Genomic DNA, 27,915 nt, shown 5'->3' on the forward strand with positions numbered 1-27,915 from the left:
TGGAGACAATCTAAACAAAGCATGCAAATGCAATACAGGAATCAACCCATTATCAGAATTCCCCCAGCCCTGATCTCATTATCATAACAGTGTCATTCAAAGGCATAGGTGCTAATCCAATCAATCTGACAGTATTGCCTATACCTTCACATTATCATAGAGACAAAGGCAAGATGTACCTTGAGCTTAAAATTCACTCTTAACTTGCGAAACCTTGCGAACTGCAAGAGAACAGGAGCTGGTAGGAACCACTGGCTACAAACTTTGCTTGAGAGAGTAATTTGTCTGATGTCCTCATATTTACCATAAATGTTAAATACAATGTAGGATCAACAAATCTTTAACAGATTCTTAAATTTGTAATCCTTCAGTCAGGCCCATTTTCCTTTAAAATGTGGCCCGCAGCAGCGCGGACCGATCAGCATATAACGTCCTCTCGCGGGACTTTTAACATCATATACTGATTGGTCTGCGCACAGAATAGAGCGGAAGATACCTAATAAGACCTAATAATTTTTTATTTATAATTAAAAGTATGCTGCAATCAAGAGTAAACTAATTAGTACACACAGTGTATTGAATGTTTTTTTTTTTTTAATCTAAAATTATTTTAATAGCATGCATGTTTTTCATGCAACCTATTGCGAGACTAGTGCGTGAAACCGCCAAATCAGTTTAATTTCTTCGCTATTGTCACAGAACTTTTTAAGCTCTTATTATTGTTGAGATGACGACCAAAAGGAGAAAGGTAGATGATGAAAACAGGACTTTTAACCCTGCGTGGGAATCTGAATTTGCTTTTATTGAGGTACAAGGCAAACCAATGTGTCTCATCTGTCAAAAGACGATTGCCGTTTTAAAGCGGGCTAATCTGCAACAACACCATGAACAGCTTCACGCGACTGCAAGGACGCGTATCCTCAGGACAGTAATATCAGAAAACATAAAATAAAGACTTTGCGAGATGGCTATCAGTCCCAACAATTCCTGTTTCGCAGTCACGTTAAATGCAGTGACAATGTTACTGAGGCATCGTTCAGAATCACCTATAATATTGCAAAAGCAAAGAAACCAGCTACAGAGGGGGAGTTCCTAAAAAAACATTTATTGACTGCGCGGAATCACTAATTTCGGATTTCAAAAAGGAGGATGACATTATTAGACAACTTTCAAAACTACAACTGTCTGATTCAACGGTTACCAGGTGAGTAGAAGACATTACAGATAATATCTTTTTACAGCTCTTAAATGACATTGAGAGAGCCGAGTATTTTAGTGTGGCATTGGATGAATGCACTGACAGCACAGACATCGGCGCAGCTTATGGTCTGGGTACGTTTTCTCAAAGAGGAGAAATTTGAAGAAGAAATGTTGACTTTGCTACCATTAAAAGGCCAAACGCGAGGTGAGGACATATACTCTGCGCTAAAAGATTTTTTCCACGGTCCAGGTAAAAACATTAAACTTAAAAAGCTTGTTTCTGTAACTACCGATGGAGCGCCTTCAATGGTCGGAAAGGAGAAAGGACTGATTGCCTTACTCAGAAATTATCCTGAAATCTCAAATTTTTTTCATATCATTGCATTCTGCATCAGGAGCAATTATGCAGCAAACTAAGAGGTGGAGCACTCAAAGAGACAATGGACAGTGAACTTTATTCTTGCACACGCACTTAAACACAGACAGTTCCGATCACTCGTAGAAGAGTGCGAGAGTGCATACGGTGACTTGGCTAGTCGCGGAAATGTGTAATGCCGTTTCATGCAATTGCTTCATGCTGTGCGCCTGTTTCTGGAAGAGAAGGCTCAACATAATTTGCTGTCTCTCTTAAACGATGACACATTTATTGAAAATGCAGCATTTTTGACAGATATCACGTGCCATTTAAACAAACTTAATTTTAAACTGAAAGGAAGGCAAAAAATTCTGCCGATGATGTTAACTGATGTATCCGCTTTGAAACAAAACTGGAACTGTTTGCTCAACAACTTAAAGAAGACGACTTGATGCACTTTCCAGCTTTGCAGTCCGTTGCACGACCACTGTGACCTGCTGCTTACTGCCCATACCTCAATGAACTAAAAGAGCAGTTCTCCCGGCGATTCGCAGACGTTAAGGCCATGAAACCCGTGCTGGAATTTACGGAAAACCCATTTGCTTGTGACGTACTTTCTGCTTCAGTGTCAGCCAGCGATCTCCAGTTCGGTGTCGAAAGAGCTGCGTTTGAGGAGCAGCTAATTGAGTTGCTGCACAATGCCATTCTCAAAGAAACGCACAAGGAAGAAAGCGTGGACGCATTCTGGATGTCTTTCGTTCCCAAGGACACTTATCCTGAACTAATTCAGTGTGCCCAGAAAATCCTGACCTGCTTTGGATCTACGTATGTTTGTGAGAGCTCCTTCTCTGTCATGGGCATAATAAAAACAAAGCATCGCTCCCGTCTAACTGATAGGCATCTGACAGATTATTTAAGAGCAGCTACAAGTGCACAAGAACCAAATCTCAAAGAACTTGTGAAACGGATGCAGACTGAGAAATGTCTCACTAATAAAACACATGAATTTGCATCTTTTCCCTCATACTAGGTCGGATTACACTTACTGTACTTTTACATGTATGTGAACATATGTGTGAAATATAATTTACCTTTAGTAGGTTTTCATGACCATTTGAAACACAAGGATTATGCAGTATTTTACAAATAAGGATTCATTCATTTAAACATCAGTAATGTTTTTGTGCTTCAAGGATTGGTAAGAATCAATGTGTAGTTATAGTTTTCTCATATTCTTTACATTTACAATGCAAAACTCTGTTTAATCTCCAAAACCTGGGGCCTCATTTATAAAGACTTGCGTAGAAACCATCCTTGATTTTATCTAAGAACTTTTCTGATTTGATCGTAAGAGCGATTCAGAGAAAACGAACGTACCACGAAATCCATGCGTACGCCAGTCATTCGGTTATAAATCACAAATGATCGTGGAATTGTGTGCAGCTGAATGTTCCACCGTCGAAACGCCCCTGCTTAATTAATTAACATATAAAATGAGCTCAGTCCTAAAGCAAAAACTCTGTGACAATGGCAAGTAAAAAGGAGCGAATGAAATCAAATTATAGTGAGGCTGAACTATCTGCAATACCAGTCATTACCACAAGGAAACGGTCGTACGCCAAGCTGGAATCTGACGTGGAGATAAGTACTTTTCCACGTCAAAGACGGTTTTTATAAATCTGTACTTTGACGTGGATTTGATCGTACGAACACTCTAAGATCAAATCAGTGCGTAAGAAAGTTTTATAAATGAGGCCCCAGGTTTAAATGAATAAAGACGTTTGTATGGGCATTAAATTGTTGTTATTATCTTATTATTAAATAAATTAATATATGCTGTATTTCATGTGGTTGAAATGTGGCCCTACCTTAACCCCTGAAGTTGAGTACCTCTAAATGTCTAAATGAACACTTCACTCTGAAACAAGAAGTGCATTAAACTTGTTAAAATGTTTTCTGACTTAATGATCTCACTTAGTCTTCGTTCAGTCCAAAATGCAGCTTCTAGAGTTCTTACCAGGTTAAGAATATTGGGATGACTGTTATAATACAAAATCAACCTGCATATAAGGCATAAAAGCCAAACGGAAAGCAGTACACACAGGCATATGCGGTATGAAGACAAGACAACAAATATTAAAATCTAAATGAAAAATTTATCAGTCTTTTCAGAACCAGAAGAATACTTTATCACCATTCGCTTTTGATTTCAAGCTTGACACTTAGATCATTTTTGTCCTCCACGTTTACCACACAGGCCTCTTCCTTTTTAGGAAAGTGGACCTGCAACTCATTATCTGGCAAGTTACCAGTCTTTAAGGGACTGCAAGTATTACATCTGTCCTTCTTTGGATGGTAAAGACCCAGGTTCTGCTCTTTAAATTCTTCTGAGAACACTTGCCTCGAGAAGGGTCTCAGCATCTTTTCCTCAGCAGCATGATGGTAGACTTTATACGGACTAGTCATGGACTGGAAGACAGGCTCCAGGTACTGTTTTGATGTTAATGACCTACAGTAGCAGAAAGCCACCTTTGGGAGATCCTGCAGAAAACTCTTCATGAACTCATGATCCTCAAGTCTGAGGTTTGCTGCTGTATTCTGTGGTGTGTTTCCTGTGTCTTGCACCCAGTTAAGAGCACACCAATCCCCTATTCCCAGCGTTGCCAAAAAGAAACTTTTACACACCCGTCTTCTCTGTCCATCAACTTTTAAGAAATAAATAAGAGTAGATACCCTTCTTGAATTTTCACAGCCCCTTCTCCTCACTACTGGCATTACATCCACCAAACCACGCACATACATTTTCTTCTCTTCCCAGTTCATGTTCTCCCAGAAACATTTAAAAATCTTCTCTCTGTCTGCTTCTTCAATTGTACCGCATTGATGCTTGGAGGACTTCACGCATCCAGCTGACTGACATCTTGGTCCCATCACTCGGGGCTCCATGTTAACTTGTTCATTCCTGCTTATCCCAACATACGGTTGTCCCATCATTCTTCTCCTTTTATTAACACTTTTCTTCCAACTTCTTTCATTCTGTCTTCTTCTTCTTCCAACTCTATCATCTTTGGTGCCATCAACAGATTCTAAAAAAAACTCCACACAAATTTTAGTAATTGTATATAATCAGGCATGTGATTGGCTAAGGACAAAAAAGCAGGAAAATATACTAAGACACCCCCCCCCCCCAATGCCGATCAAACTGGTGGCGGATCTATATGGATAGTAAAGCAGGACCCATAACAACTTATTTGAGCAAAAAAACATTGTTATTTATTTAACATGCAACTTTTTTTTGTACAGTATGACACATAACTTAATTGGTGGATGTGTAACAGTGGGAATCAAAAGCAAGTGTCTTGTCCACTGCTCCATCACCACCACTCTCTATAACAACAACCATGACAAAAAATATATTTTTAACTTATTTTAGTTTTACATTTTTACCCAACTTTAACTGCTAAATGTGCAACATGCAAATGTTCATGTCAAAAGAAGATATCCACTTAGGTTTCTCAGCTTGTACATTTGTGTGGTCCAGGTAACGTTAGCTTTGCATAAAAAAGGGTTATCATTTGCATGGCTACTTTTACTTGAGTAAAGAAGTTAAATCAGTACTTCTACTTTTACCAGAGTATTTTTTAACACAAGTAACGTTATCTGTACTTCTACTTGAGTACGAGAAGTGAGACGGACTATTTTCTTTAGCGGAAGCAATATAAATCGTTTTTAAATCAATCAACTCCTTTTAAAATCAATATTTTGTCAAATTATTGATATATTTTGTAGGTAACCATGTAATAAGCGGGATAATTTGTCTTACATGTGCTTCATGGGGCACACAAGTGCGGTCTCTTGCTCTCTCTCCCTCTGTCATGCACGCGCTACGCGGTCTCGCACTCACTCCCTCGCTCTAGATTTCGGGAGAAACTATTTGCGGCCATCAGATTCAATGAGCTATATGTTGAATATAATAATTAAAATATAATTATTGATTCTTCATTAGACTATTTTTTGGTGCCCCCTCAGCACTCGGTACCCTACACACAGTGCGTGATGCTCGTGGTGGGAGCGGCAGTGCTCAATGAAACTTATTGAAAAGTGTTAACTTACCATTTTATCAGTTAACGGTTAATAATCGGATAATGATTTGCGGTTGGGAAAATTACCCGAAATGAGCATCCCTAATAGCTAGCAAATACAAGTTACGTTAAGTTAATGTTAATGCAGCTTAAACATCCTGCCATAGTGGAAAATCACTCAAAATCGATCATCTAATCAATCGACAACAAAGTCAAATTAGTAACTTATAGGTTATATATAGACACAAGCAATAATATATACCCAGATCATCCGATCCGGCGATGTTCTTGTCATGATACCACTGTGGCGCGAGAGCGACTGAGGTAACTTACACTGCGCAGCAGGGAGCTTGATTGACAGGTGATCTGACTAATCATACTTCGCCATCTGCCATTTGCGAACGGTCGCAAATACGTCCTTGTTGATACTCGGAAAGGAAGGAAAAATGCATCTCTTTGCCATCTGACGTGCCGCCCGGTGTGGCCCTGTTACCCCCCCCCCCCCCCTCCTTTTCTTTTTTTTTTTTTTTTTTTTTTTTTACAGATCTGCATGATTCACATAGGTCACGTTTTCAGGTCGAAAAATCCGGAATTCCGGATTAATCCGGAAAAATCACATCCCTGATAATGTGTACTACTGCTGTGATTACTGCACATTATACATAGAAATATGAATTCCAAAGACTGCTTTTTTAGTCTCACTCCTGCAAGGTTTTATTCCGCACACACCTGCTCCATTATATACTCACTTTTTGTTCAACCGCTGCCCGCATAGAATAATTTTCTTCCTGACCATTCCCGCTAAATTCATTTCTAGAATCTCACATTTAACCATTAGGAAACAATATAGAGTATATAAAACTTTTTTTTTCAGCACATCCATTAAATTTCCACGTTCCATTTTTAAGACGTATTATCGCCCCTCAGCGCAGCTGGAAGAGTTCCGTGTTCAAGTGCACGCAATAGGCTAAAGCTTGCCACAAAGCCCCGGCAAAAGTATAAAAGCCTGTTATAGGATTGTGAAGGACAAGGTGTTATTCTCTTCCTCACCACGGGGGGCAGTAAAATGCAATATTTTCTCTATAAGTCATGTCATGGTATAAAAGAAGAGTACAACCTGCAATGGCTGAAACCTGGCCTTGTCAAAATGGCCAAACTTGGCTTTATTGAGGGACTTTAGTTTTATGCTCAACTGAAAAAAGACTTTTTGTTCTGTGGAGGAATATGCTGTTTGATAAGGAGACTGTAGAGGAAATTAAAAATGTTCTTTTATTTACAAAGATCTTCATCTCACCATTGATTCATCATTTGTGTATGGGTCTTCCAGTTTGCTGGGATATATTAAAAATATATTTTTTTTATTCACTCTATCACTTTTTATTAATCATCCGTGGACTGTGACCTGCTTTTGATTCTACTAAGTTTTTTTTGTGTGTGTGTTTGTTTGGTGGTTCATTTTCTTATGCTGTAAGTGTTCTCAAAAAACGGAAATGATTTGAGATGTGTGCTTATTGTTCTTACTAAATATAAAATATCAATTTTGCATTTAATAAGGGACTGCAATTGGTTACCTTATTATAAATTAAGTTGTATAGCAGTTTTTGGAATTGGTTAAACCAAAGACCGTTATAAAAGTAATTACCATGAATGTGTCGGGGAAATAGTAAGTAATAGTAATAGTTTTTTCACGTTCTTTTTCTTTATTTTATAAAAACAACGTTTTATTAATATTGTGAGTGCACACAAATAAAAGTATACCCTTTACAGTTCTGAATGACGCATTACTGTTACCTTTTTGACCAAAAATAATGCCATTTTTAAAATTGCTTTCACTCAAAAAAAATGTAAGTGATTGCGCTGGCGCCTCCATGTCCTAAAAAAATGCATTTAGCTTTCACTCTCCGCACAAATGATTGGATATGCACCTAATAGCGCACATATATGTAGGTTAAACGTTTAAATTAGCATTGTTATATGCTATTTTAGCCAAGTCATGATTTGAGAAGGCAAAACTGATCAAACATAGACTATAATCAACTCACTGTCTGGCACTGGTCGCTTGGTCGTTACTTTAAGAAACAAAAAGCTTATATTTAACAAACAAAAATGCTCCAAACATTTTTTCTAAATTAACTTAAATATAAAATTAAAAAAAAGAAATTCTAATCACTTTACTATTACATACAAAACTGAACTATTTTAATTGCTAAAACAGTAGTATAAGCTGTTTTAGGAGAAGGGGAAGATGCCTACATTAGTCTCCTCAGCAAACTATAATTACTAGGGCTGCCCTGAATAGTCAACTAACCATTAGTCGACAAGAAGAGGCTGGTTGACCAAATTTGTATACGTTGTTTAATCTCAGGGAAAAAAAAAATCCACAGGAAGTGGCTAAGTCACAGTCCGTGACGTTCAGAAGGTTACATCTGGCAGGACATCCAAGCGCCCACCTATCATTCATCGACCTCAAATATGGCTTGTCATTTGAAACATGCGAGTAGTAGTAACTCTACATGCCCGCTCACCTAGAAAAATGTGCACTTTATAATTATCTGTACGGAGTGTGGAAGCTGAATAGTAGCACACTTAAAATACTCCCTCACTTTTGGTCATACAAATAATATTTTGAATCAAAAGAATCTATGTTTATTTGTGTGCGCTCAGAATAGCAACAAAACATTGTGCTTTTGTAAAATAATGAAAGCAAACAGGATGCGCTTTCTGCTGTCTCTGTGAACTTGAATGCGTCACTTAGAAACTCTGTGGATACTTGCCTTTCAGAAATGAAAGATATATCCATAGAGAGTTAAATTTCTACTTTCAAATGAACCAATTCAAATTGAAAACATATTTTTAGATTATATAATTCATATGAAACATGCATACAGGCACATCAACTACTGCGGAGATAACAGTCAGTGTTGCCGACTTTATCTCTTAAGTCGGAAAAAAAGCACTTATCAATAAATTATTGAAACGTTAATGCAGTCTCCTTGCGGTTTTTACCTGACACATTAATTGCGCTGTGGCAAGTTTTATGCGTACACTTGATCACTTATTAGGCTATGTGGGCAATTAAAGGCTCATTATTGTGATTTAAATGTTTTTTTTTTTTATATATAAATGTATGATTAGTCGACTAATGCTTAACCTTTAAATGCATACCTCGGGAAGTCATTTACCACCCTCTCCCTTCTTCATTTTTTTTTTAAGTTTGGCATCAGCTTTCTTAGTATTCCTTAATCTATTCATTATGAACAATAAAACAAGAAAAACTAATTAAATATAAAAGAATGTCTGTTTTCTGATTCATTTCTTGTAAAAAAGTATATAGGGTCGCTAGAGACCCGAGGTGTGTAATAGTGCAAGTATATTTTTTGTGCTCAAAAATATGTAAATATCTGATGACTTAATACATGTAATTCACCTTTAGTCCTTGAGATGGCTGATAGACAATAATGACGTGATGTTTCACTCGTAGTTATCACAGGCATAAAATAAAAGATATCATCAGCAAAATTTGAATTGGTTTGAATGGCTTTACTGCAGAGCAATTACTGCATGCAATAAAATATAAATATCACTGTCATTTGATGGTGGATGTGGTGAATAAGCTGCCAGTGATCAAAATAATGATTTTGAAGTCATTGAAAGCGATAGTTTTGCGAATATGAGCCAGATGCTGAATGAAATGTGGAAGTGCGCTCTGAATGACAGCGATAGTAAAATCATCTGCTTAAATTGAACCCTTCTAAGTTTCAAAAGGTAACGAAATATGCCTTATTTTATTCTTCTGTAATGGTTCTTAAAATATCAAGAGAGTTTTTGCTATACAATGATATCCCTTATTTTTCTATAAAGAACAACTTTTCCTTTTCTGGCCCTACCCAGAATGGCCTTCTTGATTATGTTTGAGATTTAGACACACTCTCTGTTTAAATCTAAATTAAAGACACATCTCTTCAGCCAAGCATTCACATAATGCATCCCATAACCTTGTACTCTAGTTATACCTTTTTATATATATTTTTTATGATCTTTTTTCAGCTCCATATTGAATCCAGCCTCTTACAAATATCTGAGATGATCCACACACCTGAACAGAGATGAAACAAAAACCTGCAAGAACTTTAGATGACGCCAATCCTGAACCAACACGCCAAACTGCCAATTTTTTTCTGAAAATGCAGTAACTATTTTAAAAGTGTTCACTTTTTTGCTTAAATACATTCATTTCCTAACTGCCTGAATTGTATTACATTAAAACTGTACATTAAGGCCCGGTTTCACAGACAGGGCTTAGACTAAGCCAGGATTAGGCCATAGTTTAATCAGGACATTTAAGTATTTTTTATAAACGTGCTTAGAAAAAAACATTACTTGAGTGCATCTTGAGACAAAAGGCATTGATATATTTTAAGATCAATCAGTGCCATTTTATTTCAGTTGAAATAGTTCAGACTTACATTTTAATCTAGGACTAGGTTTAAGCCTTGTCTGTGAAACCGGGGGAAAATGTCATATGGACTGTGACACAGTCACTCTTAATTATAATGTAGAAATATGCATTTTCTGTAAAGCTACTTTGAAACGATATGTTCTAAATGTAAACTGAAACTTGTGATTATGCAAATTGAAAAGTTTTGATACTCAATATTGTTTTGACTGTATTACTATAATACATTTTTACCATTGCCATTAAAAATTGATGGCTCACCTTTTTTGATTATGAAAAATAAGCATAAGTAAATACTAAAAATTAACGGTTTACATTGTTTTTAATGTTACACATTATACTTTGTGTAGCAGGGATAACTACATATAATTTATAATTTAGCTCAAAGGGAATCGAATATGATTCAATAGGGAATTTGAACAGAATCGCTGTTTTACGGCTGTTCCAGAGTCGACCCGCGATTCATTCACAAGCCGTGTAACAGCAACTCTGCAATGGATATTACTATCCAGAATATAGTGGAAACACTATATATTAGCACAGTAGCAAAATCAGCAGTTTAAGACATTAATTTTTAAGCACAAAACACAAGATACTTATCTTTTCTAATAAAAATATGAATTTATTGGATAAACCTAACACATACAAACTAATCTAACATAAACACACGCATTCACACAGGTTGCAGAAAGAGAAAGTGAGGAAAGAATGAGTTTAAAGGAATGAAAATATGAAGTCCCAAGTTATAGCAATATGTGCAATTGCTTAGACCTGAACAACCATCAATCACTTAATTAACCCTCGTATTGAGTCTCTCAAAGAGGTTATTAAACTTTATATCAAAATGCACCAGTTCAGTAAGATTCTGGAGGTTACTTGCGCGTTGCCTTTGGGAATTCCTTTGGTTGCGTCGCTTCAGAAAGGGGCTTTCCCGAGGTTGCTGATTGGTTGGTTCTGTGGTCCTTTGTTAAGACTTGGGCGTTGGCTGGATATGAGAGCGGAGCGCTGTTAAAGTTCAGGTCCGCGAAGACGTTTGGGTCAGTCGCGGCTTGCACAAACTTAACTAGAAACGAAACTCTCAACGGAAAGAAATAAAAAGAATTAAAGTAAAAGACAGAAGTGTAATGATCTGTTTCCTTTAGAGGAGCGTCTGGCATGCAGGCCAGCCCAGGCAGCGTCGAGACGCGGCGGCGCGAAGCGCAAAGATTAAGACAGAGGGTTGTAAGGGGTGAGAGAGATAAGAGACTGATTTTAGGGTGTCCTGGCTTTTTAAACTCAGCTTTTGGACACATCCCAAAATGATGTCTTGACCAATTAGAACAATGTCTGAACTCAAAGGACTGTTAGTTGCTCCTCCCAACCATAAATCACAATGTCAGGTGATCAGTCCCTTGGCAAAGTTAAATTTGGACATGATTTCGATAACCAGACTTTGTAAAATACATTTTACAAAGAATTGAATAATAGAAACATTTCAAGAATCTAATTTCAAACTCGGGCATATCAAACACCAATATAAACCATCAAACTATTCAATAGTTATCAAAAAGGACATACACAACTAGATAAAAAGTTTGTTAGCAAACTTTAAGTTGGCTTGAGAAAGCCTAGCCAGTAAGTTTTAAGTAGTTTTAAAAGCTTTTAGTTTAAATAAAGTTTAAAGGTTTTCAGTTTGAAATAGTTTTAGTTTGATTAATAAAGTTTGAAGATAGATAGGCTAGATAGATATAAATAGTTTGAAAATAGATTGATTTATAGATATAAATAGTTAGAATATATAAATAGTTTGAATGTGAATAGATGCTAAGGTGTTGCTATGCGGTTGCTAAGGTACCCACGGTGGTTGCTAAGGTGTTGCTATGCGGTTGCTAGCATTATTTAAGCAAGACTAGCAAGTCGTTAACATGATTTTTAGCATGACTAGCAAGTCACTAGCATGATTCTAGCATGACTAGCAAGTCGCTAGCATGATTTTAGCAAGACTAGCAAGTCGCTAGCATTATCTAAGCAAGACTAGCAGGTCGCTAACATGATTTTTAGCATGACTAGCAAGTCGCTAGCATGATTTTACCATGACTAACAAGTCGCTAGCATGATTTTAGCATGACTAGCAAGTCGCTAGCATGATTTTAGCATGACTAGCAAGTCGCTAGCATGATTTTAGCACGACTAGCAAGTCGCTAGCATGATTTTAGCATTATTTTAGCATGACTAGCAAAGTCGCTAGCATGATTATAGCATGACTAGCAAGTCGCTAGCATGATTTTAGCAAGACTAGCAAGTCGCTAGCATGATTTTAAACATGACTAGCAAGTCGCTAGCCTGATTTTAGCATGACTAGCAAGTCGCTAGCATGATTTTTTTCTAGCATGACTAGCAAGTCGCTAGCATGATTTTAGCATGACTAGCAAGTCGCTAGCATGATTATAGCATGACTAGCAAGTCGCTAGCATGATTTTAGCAAGACTAGCAAGTCGCTAGCATGATTTTAAACATGACTAGCAAGTCGCTAGCCTGATTTTAGCATGACTAGCAAGTCGCTAGCATGATTTTAGCATGACTAGCAAGTCGCTATCATGATTTTACCACGACTAGCAAGTCGCTAGCATGATTTTAGCACGACTAGCAAGTCGCTAGCATGATTTTAGCATTATTTTAGCATGACTAGCAAAGTCGCTAGCATGATTCTAGCATGACTAGCAAGTCGCTAGCATGATTTTAGCATTACTAGCAAGTCGCTAGCATGATTTTAGCATGACTAGCAAGTCGCTAGCATTATTTTAGCATGACCAGCAAGTCGCTAGCATGATTCTAGCATGACTAGCAAGTCGCTAGCATGATTTTAGCAAGACTAGCAAGTCGCTAGCATGATTTTAAACATGAGTAGCAAGTCGCTAGCCTGATTTTAGCATGACTAGCAAGTCGTTAGCATGATTTTAACATGACTAGCAAGTCGCTAGCATGATTTTAGCATGACTAGCAAGTCGCTAGCATGATTTTAGCACGACTAGCAAGTCGCTAGCATGATTTTAGCAAGACTAGCAAGTCGCTAGCATGATTTTAAACATGACTAGCAAGTCGCTAGCCTGATTTTAGCATGACTAGCAAGTCGCTAGCATGATTTTAGCATGACTAGCAAGTCGCTAGCATGATTTTACCACGACTAGCAAGTCGCTAGCATGATTTTAGCATGACTAGCAAGTCGCTAGCATGATTTTAACATTATTTTAGCATGACTAGCAAAGTCGCTAGCATGATTCTAGCATGACTAGCAAGTCGCTAGCATGATTTTAGCATGACTAGCAAGTCGCTAGCATGATTTTAGCAAGACTAGCAAGTCGCTAGCATGATTTTAAACATGACTAGCAAGTCGCTAGCATGATTTTAGCATGACTAGCAAGTCGCTAGCATGATTTTAGCATTATTTTAACATGACTAGCAAGTCGCTAGCATGATTTTAGCACGACTAGCAAGTCTCTAGCATGATTTTAGCACGACTAGCAAATCGCTAGCATGATTTTAGCATGACTAGCAAGTCGTTAGCATTATTTTAGCATGACCAGCAAGTCGCTAGCATGATTCTAGCATGACTAGCAAGTCGCTAGCATGATTTTAGCAAGACTAGCAAGTCGCTAGCATGATTTTAAACATGACTAGCAAGTCGCTAGCCTGATTTTAGCATGACTAGCAAGTCGTTAGCATGATTTTAACATGACTAGCAAGTCGCTAGCATGATTTTAGCATGACTAGCAAGTCGCTAGCATGATTTTAGCACGACTAGCAAGTCGCTAGCATGATTTTAGCATGACTAGCAAGTCGCTAGCATGATTTTAGCATTATTTGAGCATGACTAGCAAAGTCGCTAGCATGATTCTAGCATGACTAGCAAGTCGCTAGCATGATTTTAGCATGACTAGCAAGTCGCTTGCATGATTTTAGCAAGACTAGCAAGTCGCTAGCCTGATTTTAGCATGACTAGCAAGTCGCTATCCTGATTTTAGCATGACTAGCAAGTCGCTAGCATGATTTTAACATGACTAGCAAGTCGCTAGCATGATTTTATCATTATTTTAGCATGACTAGCAAGTCGCTAGCATGATTTTAACATTATTTTAGCATGACTAGCAAGTCGCTAGCATGATTTTAGCATGACTAGCAAGTCGCTAGCATGATTTTAGCACGACTAGCAAGTCGCTAGCATGATTTTAGCACGACTAGCAAGTCGCTAGCATTATTTTAGCATGACTATCAAGTCGCTAGCATGATTCTAGCATGACTAGCAAGTCGATAGCATGATTTTAGCATGACTAACAAGTCGCTAGCTTGATTTTAACAAGACTAGCAAGTCGCTAGCATGATTTCAGAACGACTAGCAAGGCGCTAGCATTATTTTAGCATGACTAGCAAGTCGCTAGCATGATTTTAGCTAGACTAGCAAGTCGCTAGCATGATTTTTAACATGACTAGCAAGTCGCTAACATGATTTTAGCATGACTAGTAAGATAGATAGATAGATAGATAGATAGATAGATAGATAGATAGATAGATAGATAGATAAGGTTTGAAGATAGATAGATAGATAGATAGATAGATAGATAGATAGATAGATAGATAGATAGATAGATAGATAGATAGATAGATAAGGTTTGAAGATAGATAGATAGATAAGGTTTGAAGATAGATAGATAGATAGATAGATAGATAGATAGATAGATAGATAGATAGATAGATAGATAGATAGATAGATAGATAGATAGATAGATAGATAAGGTTTGAAGATAGATAGATAGATAGATAGATAGATAGATAGATAGATAGATAGATAGATAGATAGATAGATAGATAGATAAGGTTTGAAGATAGATAGATAGATAGATAGATAGATAGATAGATAGATAGATAGATAGATAGATAGATAAGGTTTGAAGATAGATAGATAGATAGATAGATAGATAGATAGATAGATAGATAGATAGATAGATAGATAGACTGATAGATAGATAGATAGATAGATAGATAGATAGATAGATAGATAGATAGATAGATAGATAGATTGATAGATTGATAGATAGATAGTTTAAAGCTTAATTGAGTATCAATGGCTTCTAGCAGTTTACATTAAACATAGTTCAAACAGACATGGACTTTTGGTCAATGAAAGTCTATGGGACCTTTTTATGATTTTTAATATTAATTTTTAAGAAAACCATAACTCAAAACAGTCTGAAAAGATATAGCACACTAAGTCTGAACAGTATGAAGATCTGACCCGAGTTTGGAGTATGTAGCTTGAACGGTCTAGGAGGAGTAGGAGTCCAAAAATTTTCCGCTCAGAAAAAGAAGAAGAAGAAGAAGAAGAAGAAGAAGAAGAAGAAGAAGAAGAAGAAGTTTAAATAGGATTTCAGTAAGTTGGCTTTCCCAAGCCAACTTAATAAGTCATTCAAACACAATAGACAAATGTGTGGGTTACATATATGATAGGAAGTTAGACATAGAAATGAGGAGTTGCTCCTTAGTTCTTTAGCACATTTTAGGCGCATATGTACATCAATAGACAGTTTTCTGTGCCCTTCTGTGGACGTAAGGGTGTGTTCTGTGAGGGTCTGTTCTCTGGGCTGGGAGTCAAAAGGTTAGGGAAGGAATTTCCGTTGTGTCCTGTGTGTGGGGGAAAACCAACCACATCGCTAATGACTTTCCTCATGTGATGTTCAAGATGTGCATCTCTTTGACAATTAATCTTGGTTACTTGCTCCAAATTTGACAATCTCCTTCCCTGGAATTATGAACAAGTGTCTTTTGTGTTAATGTTGCGAGTTTCTTAATTTTAGGCTTCTAGTAACTTGGTTGCTTCAAGCTGACTGGCGCCAGCTATCCAACGTCAGATTTACGACGGGGCCTCTTGTGGAATGTGAGTCTGTAGTGTTTTACTTCTAATCGACTCTCCCAAATTGTTTGATTCGCGCTGATATCCCTAAATTTGTATTAAATTGTCAAATAAAACGGCTTTAATTAGGACACTAATTTGACATCCTTAAAAAAACTATTTATTTCTGTAGACATTCATACATTTTAATAAGGATCAAATGACTGATCTCAGCTTTCATAAGAAAAACCAACCTGTTTGTTCCTCAGTATCTTCTTGTTTCAGACTGAATACTTCTGCGATCCTTATGTCTTCATTTTCCTCTTTAATAAACGCCATCTTTATAATGGTGTCATGTGGATCTTAGATGCTTCACATGAGATTTTCTGTGTGTCTGGAGATTTAAAATAAGAATAATTAACAGAAAATCCAAACTAAATCTTTAAGTCGATTAGAGTAAAAGTTAATGGTCTTAAATGATCCAAATAGCCCAAAAATAAATAAATCTTTCTGTTAATAAGTATTTGTTAGTAATTTTCAGTGGTATATTTGGCATTTAATAATTTCTAGATTACATTCAATAGATTCCACTTTCATGAGAACTGTTACAGCTTTGAGTTTGTCGTTTTAAATGCATTCACACTGTTTTGAGCGCTTCGAATCACTGAATCGTTTTGAAAAGCAATTGATTCAATTGACTTGGAGTTTCAAAAAGCTCCGTTTCTCATCACTACTAACCAGTGACTGAATTCGTGTTTACTGTAAACTGATTCACGAAAAAGGGAGCGAAATGAAAAGTATGGTGTTTGTTATTCACGTACAGAATACACACATAAAAAAAAAATCATTTTTAAAAAAAATATAAAATGTTTGATGAAACACTGCAACGTTACAATGAATGATTATCAATTCATTTTACATCCTTGTAAAAACGATTACACTGCCTTAACGATTTCTAGAGATTTAAACACTTTAAACTCTTAAAAACACCAACCTCTCTTCAGCCGAATCCCAAACACAGGAGCGCAGTCTTATGGCGTCACATCGCCAAAACAAAATAAAAGTCCTGTGTTGGCCATTAATACATTGTGTATGCAGAAAACATAATAACAAACATATGTCCGCTGTATTCTGAGTTTAATTTGTGGTGAAATGGGTTTCAAGAAAGAAATAAGAAGTTATTGCAAAAAATATTTCAAATTGATTTAGTATTATTTTATAAACTGTTGAACCTTTGCAAAAAATAGTTTAAAAAAATTGCTAAAATACTATTTTGTATTTTACGCACCTTTTTATTGATATAGGTTTTTAATGTTATCATGTCCTCAGTGCAAAGTAATCCACTTATAATCCAGAAATATTAACCATGAAATTATAAAAAACTCAAAATATTTATAAATAATGTTATAGACTAGGCTAAACTGCAACTACTCATACATATTAATGCTAGCTCTAGCCTGTTACATTGCAATACATAGGCTAGGATTTCACTTACCACATAAACAGAGAGATGACTGCGCTGATGATGGTGAATGATGGAGAAATAACTGCCGGATGATGGCCAATGATTTACAGATCTTGAGAATCACTGACAAGCTTCTATGCACTACCTCGAACCTCTACAATATACACCACACACACTAGGTATAGTTCTCTCAAACCTTTCCATATACACTCACTGGAGTTCACACAAACTTTTTGAATTTCATGTTTATATACCTTCTTCTATGCTGTATTGAATAATGAAACTCAGGTATGTCTGCAAATTGAAGGATTTCGATTTGCAAGCAAATTGTCATTTTTGAGAAAACTTCTTTCCCAGCAGTGCCTTGATACAGAGCACTTTGTATTTGATTTATTTTCTTATTTTGTTTCACCACAGCACCACTGGTCGTGTTCTGTGAAGTACTGTTTTTTTCCTGTGGGAAGTGCTTCTGAGTTTATGATTAAAACTTTTTTTTCGGCATTATCTTATGTTTTGTGTGTTATTAGCAAATAACTCCTGCACTGTTCTTGAAATGAACAATATGACTTTATTGACAACAGCACAAAAATAAGTCATAGTAAACCAATAAGTACAATAAATATACATGCACTGAATGTAGTAGCAGCATGACACAGAAGTATGTAATGAAAACCATCCCTCTGAAATATACAATATCTCTACAAATTTGAGAAATATGAACAATGCATCTCTGGTGGCATTTGACCTAGTGGCTGTATTACGAGGATTCCATTCACTGTTCATATTTTCCTCTTCTGTGGCAATCTCCTCACATTCCTCACCATTTACTTGACGAAAATTGTGCAGAACGCAACAGGTGCTGATAATAGTGTTTATGTTGTCTATGCGGCAATCACACCTCTTCATTAAGCATCTCCACCTTCCTTTCAGGAAGCCAAATGCCCTTTCCACAGTCATCCGTGCCTTGCTGAGACGGTTGTTGAAGGTGGCCTGTGCAGGGGTTGTTTGTTGATTTTCTGGATATGGTTTCATCAACCATGGCAGTAATGGATATGCAGCATCCCCCAAAATCACCATTGGCACATCTACTCCTTCAAACCTCTCTGTTATCCGAGGGAACAGTGTATTACTCTGACCCCTCTCAAACAAGGATGAATTGGCAAAAACTCTTGCATCATGAACCTTGCCTGGCCATCCCACATTAATGTCCCAGAACATAAGTCGATTGTCAACCACACTTTGCAGAATAACAGAGTAGAAACCTTTCCGGTTGTAGTAATCTGCAGAGCTAACAGGTGGAGTCAAAATCCCAATGTGAGTGCCATCAATAGCTCCTCCACATTGTGGGAAGCCCCACCTGTCTCTGAATCCCTGAATTATGCTTTCAAATTCCTGTTCAGAGGGTGTTCTGATGAAAAGGGAAAGCAAATTTTTCACAATTGCAGAGGCTACATGGTTGGTAATGCTAACAGCAGTTGACTGACCAATCCCAAATAAATGGGAGATGGTTCTGAACTCGACATTTGTGGCCAGTCTCCATATGCATATTGCAACACGTTGGTCCACGGGCACTGGTTTTCTGAATGAAGTGGTCTGTCTTTGAAGGTGCGGCTGCAGGCTGTTGCACAACTGCAAGAATGATGTCCTTCTCATTCTGAAATTAGCCTTCCACTCACAGTCTGTCCAGCTGCTGAAGAACATGCTGCCACCACACACCAGATCTCGGGAATTAGATTGCTGGAAGGCCAGTGAATTGAGGCAATTTCTTCTGTACACAGGTCCTGTTGTGTTTTCTGTACTTTTCTGGATCAAAATATGTACAGCAATTTCATGCTGCTCTTCTCTGGCATTGCAATTTTAGTAAGTCCTCCACTATTCTGTCACACAAAGTATGCTCAAATTTTGCTTAGATATTTTGTTTCTCAGTTTGGTGAAATATATGGCAAAGATCAACTTGTTTATAATGTACATGGATTAGTCCATCTGGCAGATGAAGTACAACAACATGGTTGTCTTGATGCATTTTCTGCATTCCCCTATGAAAGTTACCTTCACAAACTAAAAGGGCTTGTCAGAAAACCAGACTTTCCCCTTGCCCAAATTATTTGTCGATTGTCAGAGATGAGAATTAATGACACTCCTTTAATGGTGCCTCTTTTAAAAAACAGCACTTTGTTGGACCACTTGTAGATGGACTGTCAGTGAAAGCACAGTATGGTGAGATGGCCTGTGATAAGTGGACTGTTAAAGTTTCAAAGTTTCAACCAGGGATAATGTGTTTGTCATTGGAAAAGAGATTTGCATTATACACAACATTGTGGAATGCAGTGTCTTTGTTCTTCACTTACCCATTCAATTCTGACTATCTGAATATTCATACTATTTCACAAACATCAGATGTACTCAGGTGTGTTAAAGCTTTCGAGCTTGTCCAGAAATGTGTGGTTTTACCTTATAGGGATTATTCTGTGGCTATACCCTTATTTCATACATTTTAGGAGGGCTTTGATAAGAAATAAAAACTCCACAGGTTAAATGTTTAGCTCATCCAATAATCAAAACTTTCACCATTTACTGACCTTCATGTTTTAATTTTTGGTTGAACTAATCCTTTAAAGTGTTAGTTAACCCAAAAATAAAAATCCTATTATTATTTACTCACACTAATTTTGTTCAAAACCTGCAAGACTTTCGTTCATCTTCAACACACAAATTAAGATATTTTGAATTGAATGGTTTACAATAGTGTAAGGTCCGTTGCTATCTATGGGAGGATTTCGGATTAAATCCAAAATATCTTAATTTGTGTTTCAAAGATGAACAAAAGTCTTATGGGTTTAGAAGGACATGAGGAGGAGTAATTAATGGCGAAATTTTCATTTTTGGGTGAACTAACTCTTTAAGGTTACAGATGCTTATCAGCTTTTTGTTTTTTATAATTAATAATTAAAAGGTGAATGATGATTGATTTTCCTAGGGAGAATGAAGTTGGTAGTATTTATGTTAGTTACAGTTGTAGCTCTTGTGTTCTAATATTAGCAGTATGAATTGATGCGGTTGCACATTAGTTATGACAGTATAAGTGTTTATGCAAAATGAGGTTCAGACACTGACAAAAAGTGATCACCATGCATCACCACAAACACTGCAGTCTGACACTGGATAACAATTTACTGTAAGTACTTTGTGTAATACGTTGCTTGTGTTCAATGTGTTGAAAGATATTTTTATTCACATAGCACTTTATACTATACAGATTATTTCAAAGCAACTTTGCAGTATGCTTTCAGTTCAATGTTGATTTAGCTAAGTGCAATATGGCCATATTACACTGCAGTTCTTGATGCCTAATTCCTTAGTGTTGATCATATCAGATGTTTTTTTTTAAATCTGTGCAGCTTCTATCTTTTCAATATCTTTTCACTAACTTATAAAAAGACTGATAATCAAATCCTTGGGTTTCATTCATATTTTTACACATTTCTCATAAAAAAACTTTTAACTTTACAACACTTGTATACACAACAGCAATAATTGATTAATAATGACCATGTAATATATTTGACTTACAACTAACAATTAATTCAGAACTTCTTGAAAAAAAGTTATATTTCTGTTGTTCTGTTTGTCTCTTTCCTTCTCAGTTAAAGATGTTCCACTTAATCGTGTTCCTTATCAACAAAACTGTAGCAGTGGTGCCACAAAAGTGGTTCAGTGATGGCGTTGTCTATTGGCCAAACTACCGAAATGATGAAAGAGTAAACAGGGTAGTAAAAAATTCTGCGGACCCTGGGCCTGACTGGGAAACACATGATGTCAGAGTTACTAAATCGTGTGGTATGATAATTTATTTTTTAAATTATAAATGTAAGGCTATTGTAAGCAAATATCAAAATATTTTGCCCATATGTAATAAAAAAAAAATCAGTTTCATAATGCTTTGTTGTTTATTATTTGTTTCTTTTTTTGCTCTGTTAGTATGGCACTACTAAAGTTTATCAAATTTAATTTAGATGGCTACTTTGATGCTCGTCAACTCTTGAAGAAATCTCTTCAGTCTACAGTCTACAATCTACAGTCTGAAGAGGAAGAGGAGGATAATCGACCAAAAAGGAGACCAAAGCCGATGTAAGTATATATATATTTTATATGATTATTTTCCTTCATATTTCTGTCACGTTAGAGAGAAAGGGTCTGGGTCCAGGTGCAGGGGAAGAATATTTAATGAAAATAATAACAAACAAGACAAAACCAAAAGGCCAACACGGCACAACACGACATAAACTGAATACTAAATAAACAAAACAGGGAACACGGTCAAGGCCAGATCAGGAACACAAAATACATACAAGACGGAAGACAATGCAGCCATGAAACAGGAGTGAAGGGTGAGAGTTCTTATAGACCAGATGATTGTGAACAGATGTGAGTGAAATCAGTGCTAATGACAGGACAGATGTGAACGATCAGGGGAGTGCAGTGCAAGGGGAACAGCGACCTCGGGAGGCTGAGGGAAGACCCACAGCCCCGACCATGACAGTACCCCCTCTCTACGGAACGGCTCCCAGATGTTCCCAAAGTCTGGAGGGAGGAGGAACAGAGGAAGGCAACTCAGGGGGAGGGATGGCGGGCTAGGCCCGTGCAGCGGAGTCCCATGGTCCGGCCTCGCCACCCGAGGAACGCGAGCCGGCCCCGCCTCCACATCAGGAACAGAGATAGCGGTCACCGGCGCGTCCGGCACAAAAATAGCGGTCTCCGGCGCGTCAGGCACAAAGATAGCGGTCACGTCCGCGTCAGGAACAGAGACGGCAGTCAGTTTCGCATCAGGAATAGAGACAGCGGTCACTTCCATGTCAGGAACAGAGAGCGCTGTCGCCTCCGCGTCAGGAACAGAGAGCACAGTCGCCTCCGCGTCAGGAACAGAGAGCGCAGTCGCCTCCGCGTCAGGAACAGAGAGCGCAGCCGCCTCCGCGTCAGGAACAGAGAGCGCGGTCGCCTCCGCATCAGGAACAAAGAGCGCAGTCGCCTCCGCGTCAGGAACAGAGGTCTTGGTCTCCGGGTCGTCAGGCACGGGTGCAGGGGAAGAATATTTAATGAAAATAATAACAAACAAGACAAAACCAAAAGGCCAACACGGCACAACACGACATAAACTGAATACTAAATAAACAAAACAGGGAACACGGTCAAGGCCAGATCAGGAACACAAAATACACACAAGACGGAAGACAATGCAGCCATGAAACAGGAGTGAAGGGTGAGAGTTCTTATAGAACAGATGATTGTGAACAGATGTGAGTGAAATCAGTGCTAATGACAGGACAGATGTGAACGATCAGGGGAGTGCAGTGCAAGGGGAACAGCGACCTCGGGAGGCTGAGGGAAGACCCACAGCCCCGACCATGACAGTACCCCCTCCCTACGGAACGGCTCCCAGACGTTCCCAAAGTCTGGAGGGAGGAGGAACAGAGGAAGGCAACTCAGGGGGAGGGATGGCGGGCTAGGCCCGTGCAGCGGAGTCCCATGGTCCGGCCTCGCCACCCGAGGAACGCGAGCCGGCCCCGCCTCCGCATCAGGAACAGAGATAGCGGTCACCGGCGCGTCCGGCACAAAAATAGCGGTCTCCGGCGCGTCAGGCACAAAGATAGCGGTCACGTCCGCGTCAGGAACAGAGACGGCAGTCAGTTTCGCATCAGGAATAGAGACAGCGGTCACTTCCACGTCAGGAACAGAGAGCGCGGTCGCCTCCGCGTCAGGAACAGAGAGCGCAGTCGCCTCCGCGTCAGGAACAGAGAGCGCAGTCGCCTCCGCGTCAGGAACAGAGAGCGCAGCCGCCTCCGCGTCAGGAACAGAGAGCGCGGTCGCCTCCGCGTCAGGAACAAAGAGCGCAGTCGCCTCCGCGTCAGGAACAGAGGTCTTGGTCTCCGGGTCGTCAGGCACGGGTGCAGGGGAAGAATATTTAATGAAAATAATAACAAACAAGACAAAACCAAAAGGCCAACACGGCACAACACGACATAAACTGAATACTAAATAAACAAAACAGGGAACACGGTCAAGGCCAGATCAGGAACACAAAATACATACAAGACGGAAGACAATGCAGCCATGAAACAGGAGTGAAGGGTGAGAGTTCTTATAGAACAGATGATTGTGAACAGATGTGAGTGAAATCAGTGCTAATGACAGGACAGATGTGAACGATCAGGGGAGTGCAGTGCAAGGGGAACAGCGACCTCGGGAGGCTGAGGGAAGACCCACAGCCCCGATCATGACAACTTCATACTGTGATTCCATGAAACAGTGATATACTACCTGGTACAAAAAGTGCTTTTTGTCTAATTTTCAAGCTAATTTTTAAATGATCAGACAGTTTACTGGCTTACTGAGTTTATTTCCCAGAGAAATTAGAAATTGCTTGCAAAATTGGCAAAATTTTGTATGTTCATTAGGCTTCAGACAAATAAGCAATAATTAAAGGGATAGTTCACTTCTAAATTGAAATTTTAAGTTTACCAGCTTACCCCAAGGGCCTCTAAGGTGTAGGTGTCTTTTTTCTTCATCAGTTTCAATTTTGAGATTAAGTCCAATCGTTATAGTCTCAGTCATATAATGGCAGGTATAGGTCACCAGCTCTATGAGTAGGGTTGGGTACTGAAACCCATATGACCAATATGTACCAGACCGAAACAGAACGCGAATTTCGGTGCCTCATTTCGGTGCCACTTAAGTGCCTGAACTGTCTGTTGAAATATTTGTCTTCTGGTGCTATGACACGGATGTAAGAAGCATTGATTTGCCAACATGCATGATCGCTAGTTAAATTTAAATACTGCATTCATGGGGTGTCAGAATAATCGGAAAAATTATTTCCCGAATGAGAAAACTCACGTGAACGTCGGAAAGCTTTGATGATACAAATCCAAGACATCTGGCCATTTTCACATTTCGAATTAAAAGCACAAATCGTTGGGAAATGAAATCATCCGAGAAGCGCGTGAATGCAGCAGCTATCGTTACTCTTGCTCTGACTGCAGCAGCTGGTCTGCCGTTAGCTCCATGAAACACGCTTAACTTAAAATGGCAAAAACTAAATGTTCTAAAGTGTGGCTATATTTTACGAGAAATTATTCAGACACCGCGACATGCAGCACGTTTTACAACAGTTGTGTGTAAAGGGGAAAACACGTCAAACATTTGAGGGCACATGGAATAAACTTGAAAGCAGAGGGATGGACCGTTTTTGACAGTTTGCGGACATCAGCTGGCTCTATCAGCAGGACGTGATTTGCTCTAGTCTGTGCAGCCCTGCATTATTTTTATTCTCGGTGGGGATAAAGCATACCATGAAGCTTTCCAACGTCCTGATGAAATTTTTCGCAATCAGCGCTTTAAAGTCCTGTTCTGAATCAAATGATTCACCGTACTTGCTTTTAAGTTTAGTTTTGAATCAAATGATTCGCGATCTGATTGGAGCGCTTCGAAACAGTGAATCATTTTGCGACGCAGTGGTTTACTAATTCGTAAATAGTTTCAAATAGTTTATACTTTGCTCACTTTCTCTATAGAATTTATTCGTTGTTTGAAATGAAATCATTACAATTAATAGGCCTAACTTACAATGTTTTTTATGAAATTGTAATCACATTAGACAGTTCTCATATGAAAAACATTTCATGACGTGACACGTAACAGATTACACAAACAATTTGGTCAACCTCCCACCCATAGGAAGAGAAAAAAGGTTTTCAAAAGCATCCCCCTCTGCCCCCTGGTTTAGACTGGAAGGGAGACAGATCTGACCACTGGGCATGCGCACATCAATCTAACGTTATTTTTATCACACTGTGCAACAATAATACTGTTTTTGTATTATAGTAAGGGCTAAGTTTGGGGTTGGGGTAGGTGTAGACATTAAAAAAACACAATATTTTAGGTAGAACAATTAATTTCATTGTTAGTTTCCAGTCGGAGCTGTATCCCTTCTAGCCACAACCCTGCCCTCTGCCCTAGTCTTACCAGGACATGCAATAAGATAGGAGAGGTGTCCTATTTTGCCAGAGAAGGCAAATATGGTCATATTTCTGCAAAAGAATTGCTGAAATTTGTAGCTGTTAAATTATTGTAGTTGGGTTAGGTGGCTTAGGTTTTATTGTTGTTAATAATATTGTTTAATAAATTTTTCGTTTTAAAGAAATTTTTTGTCCAATAAAAAGATGTTCTTGTGTCATTTTGTGGCTTTTTAAAAAAGTATCAGTTCAGGCACCGTTTTGGCACCGGTACCGTTTTAAAAGTATCGATTTGGCACCGGTATCGAAAAAACCCCAAACGACACCCAACCGTAAATGACATCTTGTGGTCAAAGGTGGAAAATGTTTCTTTTGCGTCCCAGATGTCCAAGCGATTTTTGGACAGTTTCATAAAATAAATCAATTTGTGCTACGAAAACCATAAGAAATATTTTACTTAAGCAAGGTATAAATTAATTAATCTGTAAATAAACTACAGTACAAGCATGATTTGTGTAGGCCAGTGTTTTTCAACCACTGTGCCGCGGTACACTAGTGTGCCGTGAGAGATCGTCAGGTGTGCCGTGGGAAATTATAAAATTTCCCCTAATTGATCTAAATAAAACATTTTTTGAAAACTAATAAGTTATTGTCTGCGAATAATATGCCATTGTCGAGTGTCTACGCTGTCTAGTGACACCGGCAGAGTAAGGGGCCGTTCACATGTCGTGCCTAAAAACGCGTTCCTTCTTATCAACAAAGAGCTCGGGCGCTTGCGCTCCGGAAGCGTCTGCTGTTGCTATGCAACCATGACCTGCGCTCTCCATAAATACGCGGAAGTTTCAGCAAAGGATAAATGGATTTTCAGCATTAAAAATTGTTTGAAGTTACTCTGTTATTAAATTTATTTTGAAATATTTATTCCTGTACAGCTATGATAAGCTGTTTCTCCGACTTGGCAGTGCTTTCAATGCTATTAAGGGAAAGGATGAAGCTAATTGGTTAGTTCATGTTACATGACCTGCGGTGCGCTTGCAGCATTCTGAAAAGTTGAGATGTTTTTATCTCGATGCGGCGCGGACGCGTCTGGAAAAAACGAGCGCATCGCACCGCGTGCGCGTCGCGGCCGCGTCGCTTCCATTATACGCGGGCATACCGCGCGCCTACATTTGAAACAACGAACTTGAGCGCGCAAAAGACGCTTCATGTGAACGGCCCCTAAATCATGTCACACTCTTCCATATCAGTAGGTGACAGCAGATAGCTAATTGCCTTGTATTTCAAGACGAGAATGAGTGATGTCTGGATGTGACAGGTAGCATTGACAGTGGCATTGTGGCTAGTGAGAATACGGAGACAGTGATGGAGAAGTTTTACAAAAGGAAAAATGTCAACTCCGACCTGGGCCCTGGACAAAATTCGGACCCAGATGAAGGCACTAGTAGGAATGGAGGTCAAAAGAAAGCAAAGACGGTGACCTCGAGGCAATACAGTGAAAGCTATATTTCATTTGGATTTACTTTCACCGGGGATGCAACGTCACCGACTCCGTTATGCTTGGTGTGTGGTGAAAAGCTAGCCAACAGTGCTATGGTCCCAAGTAAGCTTAAACGCCATCTCCAAACGAAACACCCTTCGCTGCAAAACAAGAATGCAGACTATTTTGTTCACCTACGTGAAAACACGTAGAAACAGGCAACTTTTATGAGAAGAACCGCAAAGGTAAATGAGAGAGCCCTTAAAGCTAGCTACCATGTTGCTGAACTTGTAGCCAGGGGCGGAACTACCGGGGTGGCACGGGGTGGCAATTGCCACCCTAAGAAAAAGCCTTGCCACCCCAGCACTAGTGTCCTAGTGTTCAAAAAATAAAAGAGTTTCCTCGACCGATTTACAGCAGAGACTCTGTATTTTGATGACATAAAAATAGCGTATAGTGTGACGAGCGTCCCAATCATCTATCAGCGACGCCCTGGAAACCAAGGACTGACACCTGGAAGAGCTAGTCAGAAGCCAAGCGATCAAGCGAAAACATGCCGGGAGGTTGTCGCATCAGTCCGCGATGGCTTGAAAACTACAAATACAAATTATGTTTAAAACGAGATCTCGGGGCTCGCAAAATCCCCAGCCCGACGTCCCGGGGCTATTGTGTTTTCCAGTCGGGCTACCAAAATGTTTGACCGGACTGCCCGACGGTCTATCGTAAAGTAGAGGGCTCCTGCGGGTTCTTAAAAACTCCTCAATTTAACGTTAGTTGTATCAAATTTAAGGCCATAAAAAGTTTTAAATATGTTAAATAGAAAAAGAAAATGCTTAATTATAATTTTAAGACGTCTTACAGTTGGGGGACAGAAAGACGAGAATCGCGATAAGGCTGGATAAAACTTCAAAAGGCATTGATGTCACTGAATAAATATATGTACTGCATGTTTCAAAGTCAAAACGCGGCACGGATGTCTTTATATAAATATATCTGAAGGGAACAGAC

General features: G+C 38.7%; 1 protein-coding gene across 1 annotated transcript in view; it reads left to right on the top strand.

The window, feature by feature from the left end:
* The window catches only part of LOC141284452 (uncharacterized), a 256,898-nt gene that overhangs the window by 215,929 nt on the left and 13,054 nt on the right, over nucleotides 1-27,915 (top strand). Inside the window, exon 5 of the mRNA XM_073817423.1 lies at nucleotides 18,268-18,277. Within this exon, the coding sequence (XP_073673524.1) occupies nucleotides 18,268-18,277 (10 nt within the window). The remainder of the gene's footprint in view (nucleotides 1-18,267; nucleotides 18,278-27,915) is intronic.

This window comes from Garra rufa, chromosome 14 (genome assembly GCF_049309525.1).
Source record: "Garra rufa chromosome 14, GarRuf1.0, whole genome shotgun sequence".
NCBI lineage: Eukaryota > Metazoa > Chordata > Actinopteri > Cypriniformes > Cyprinidae > Garra > Garra rufa.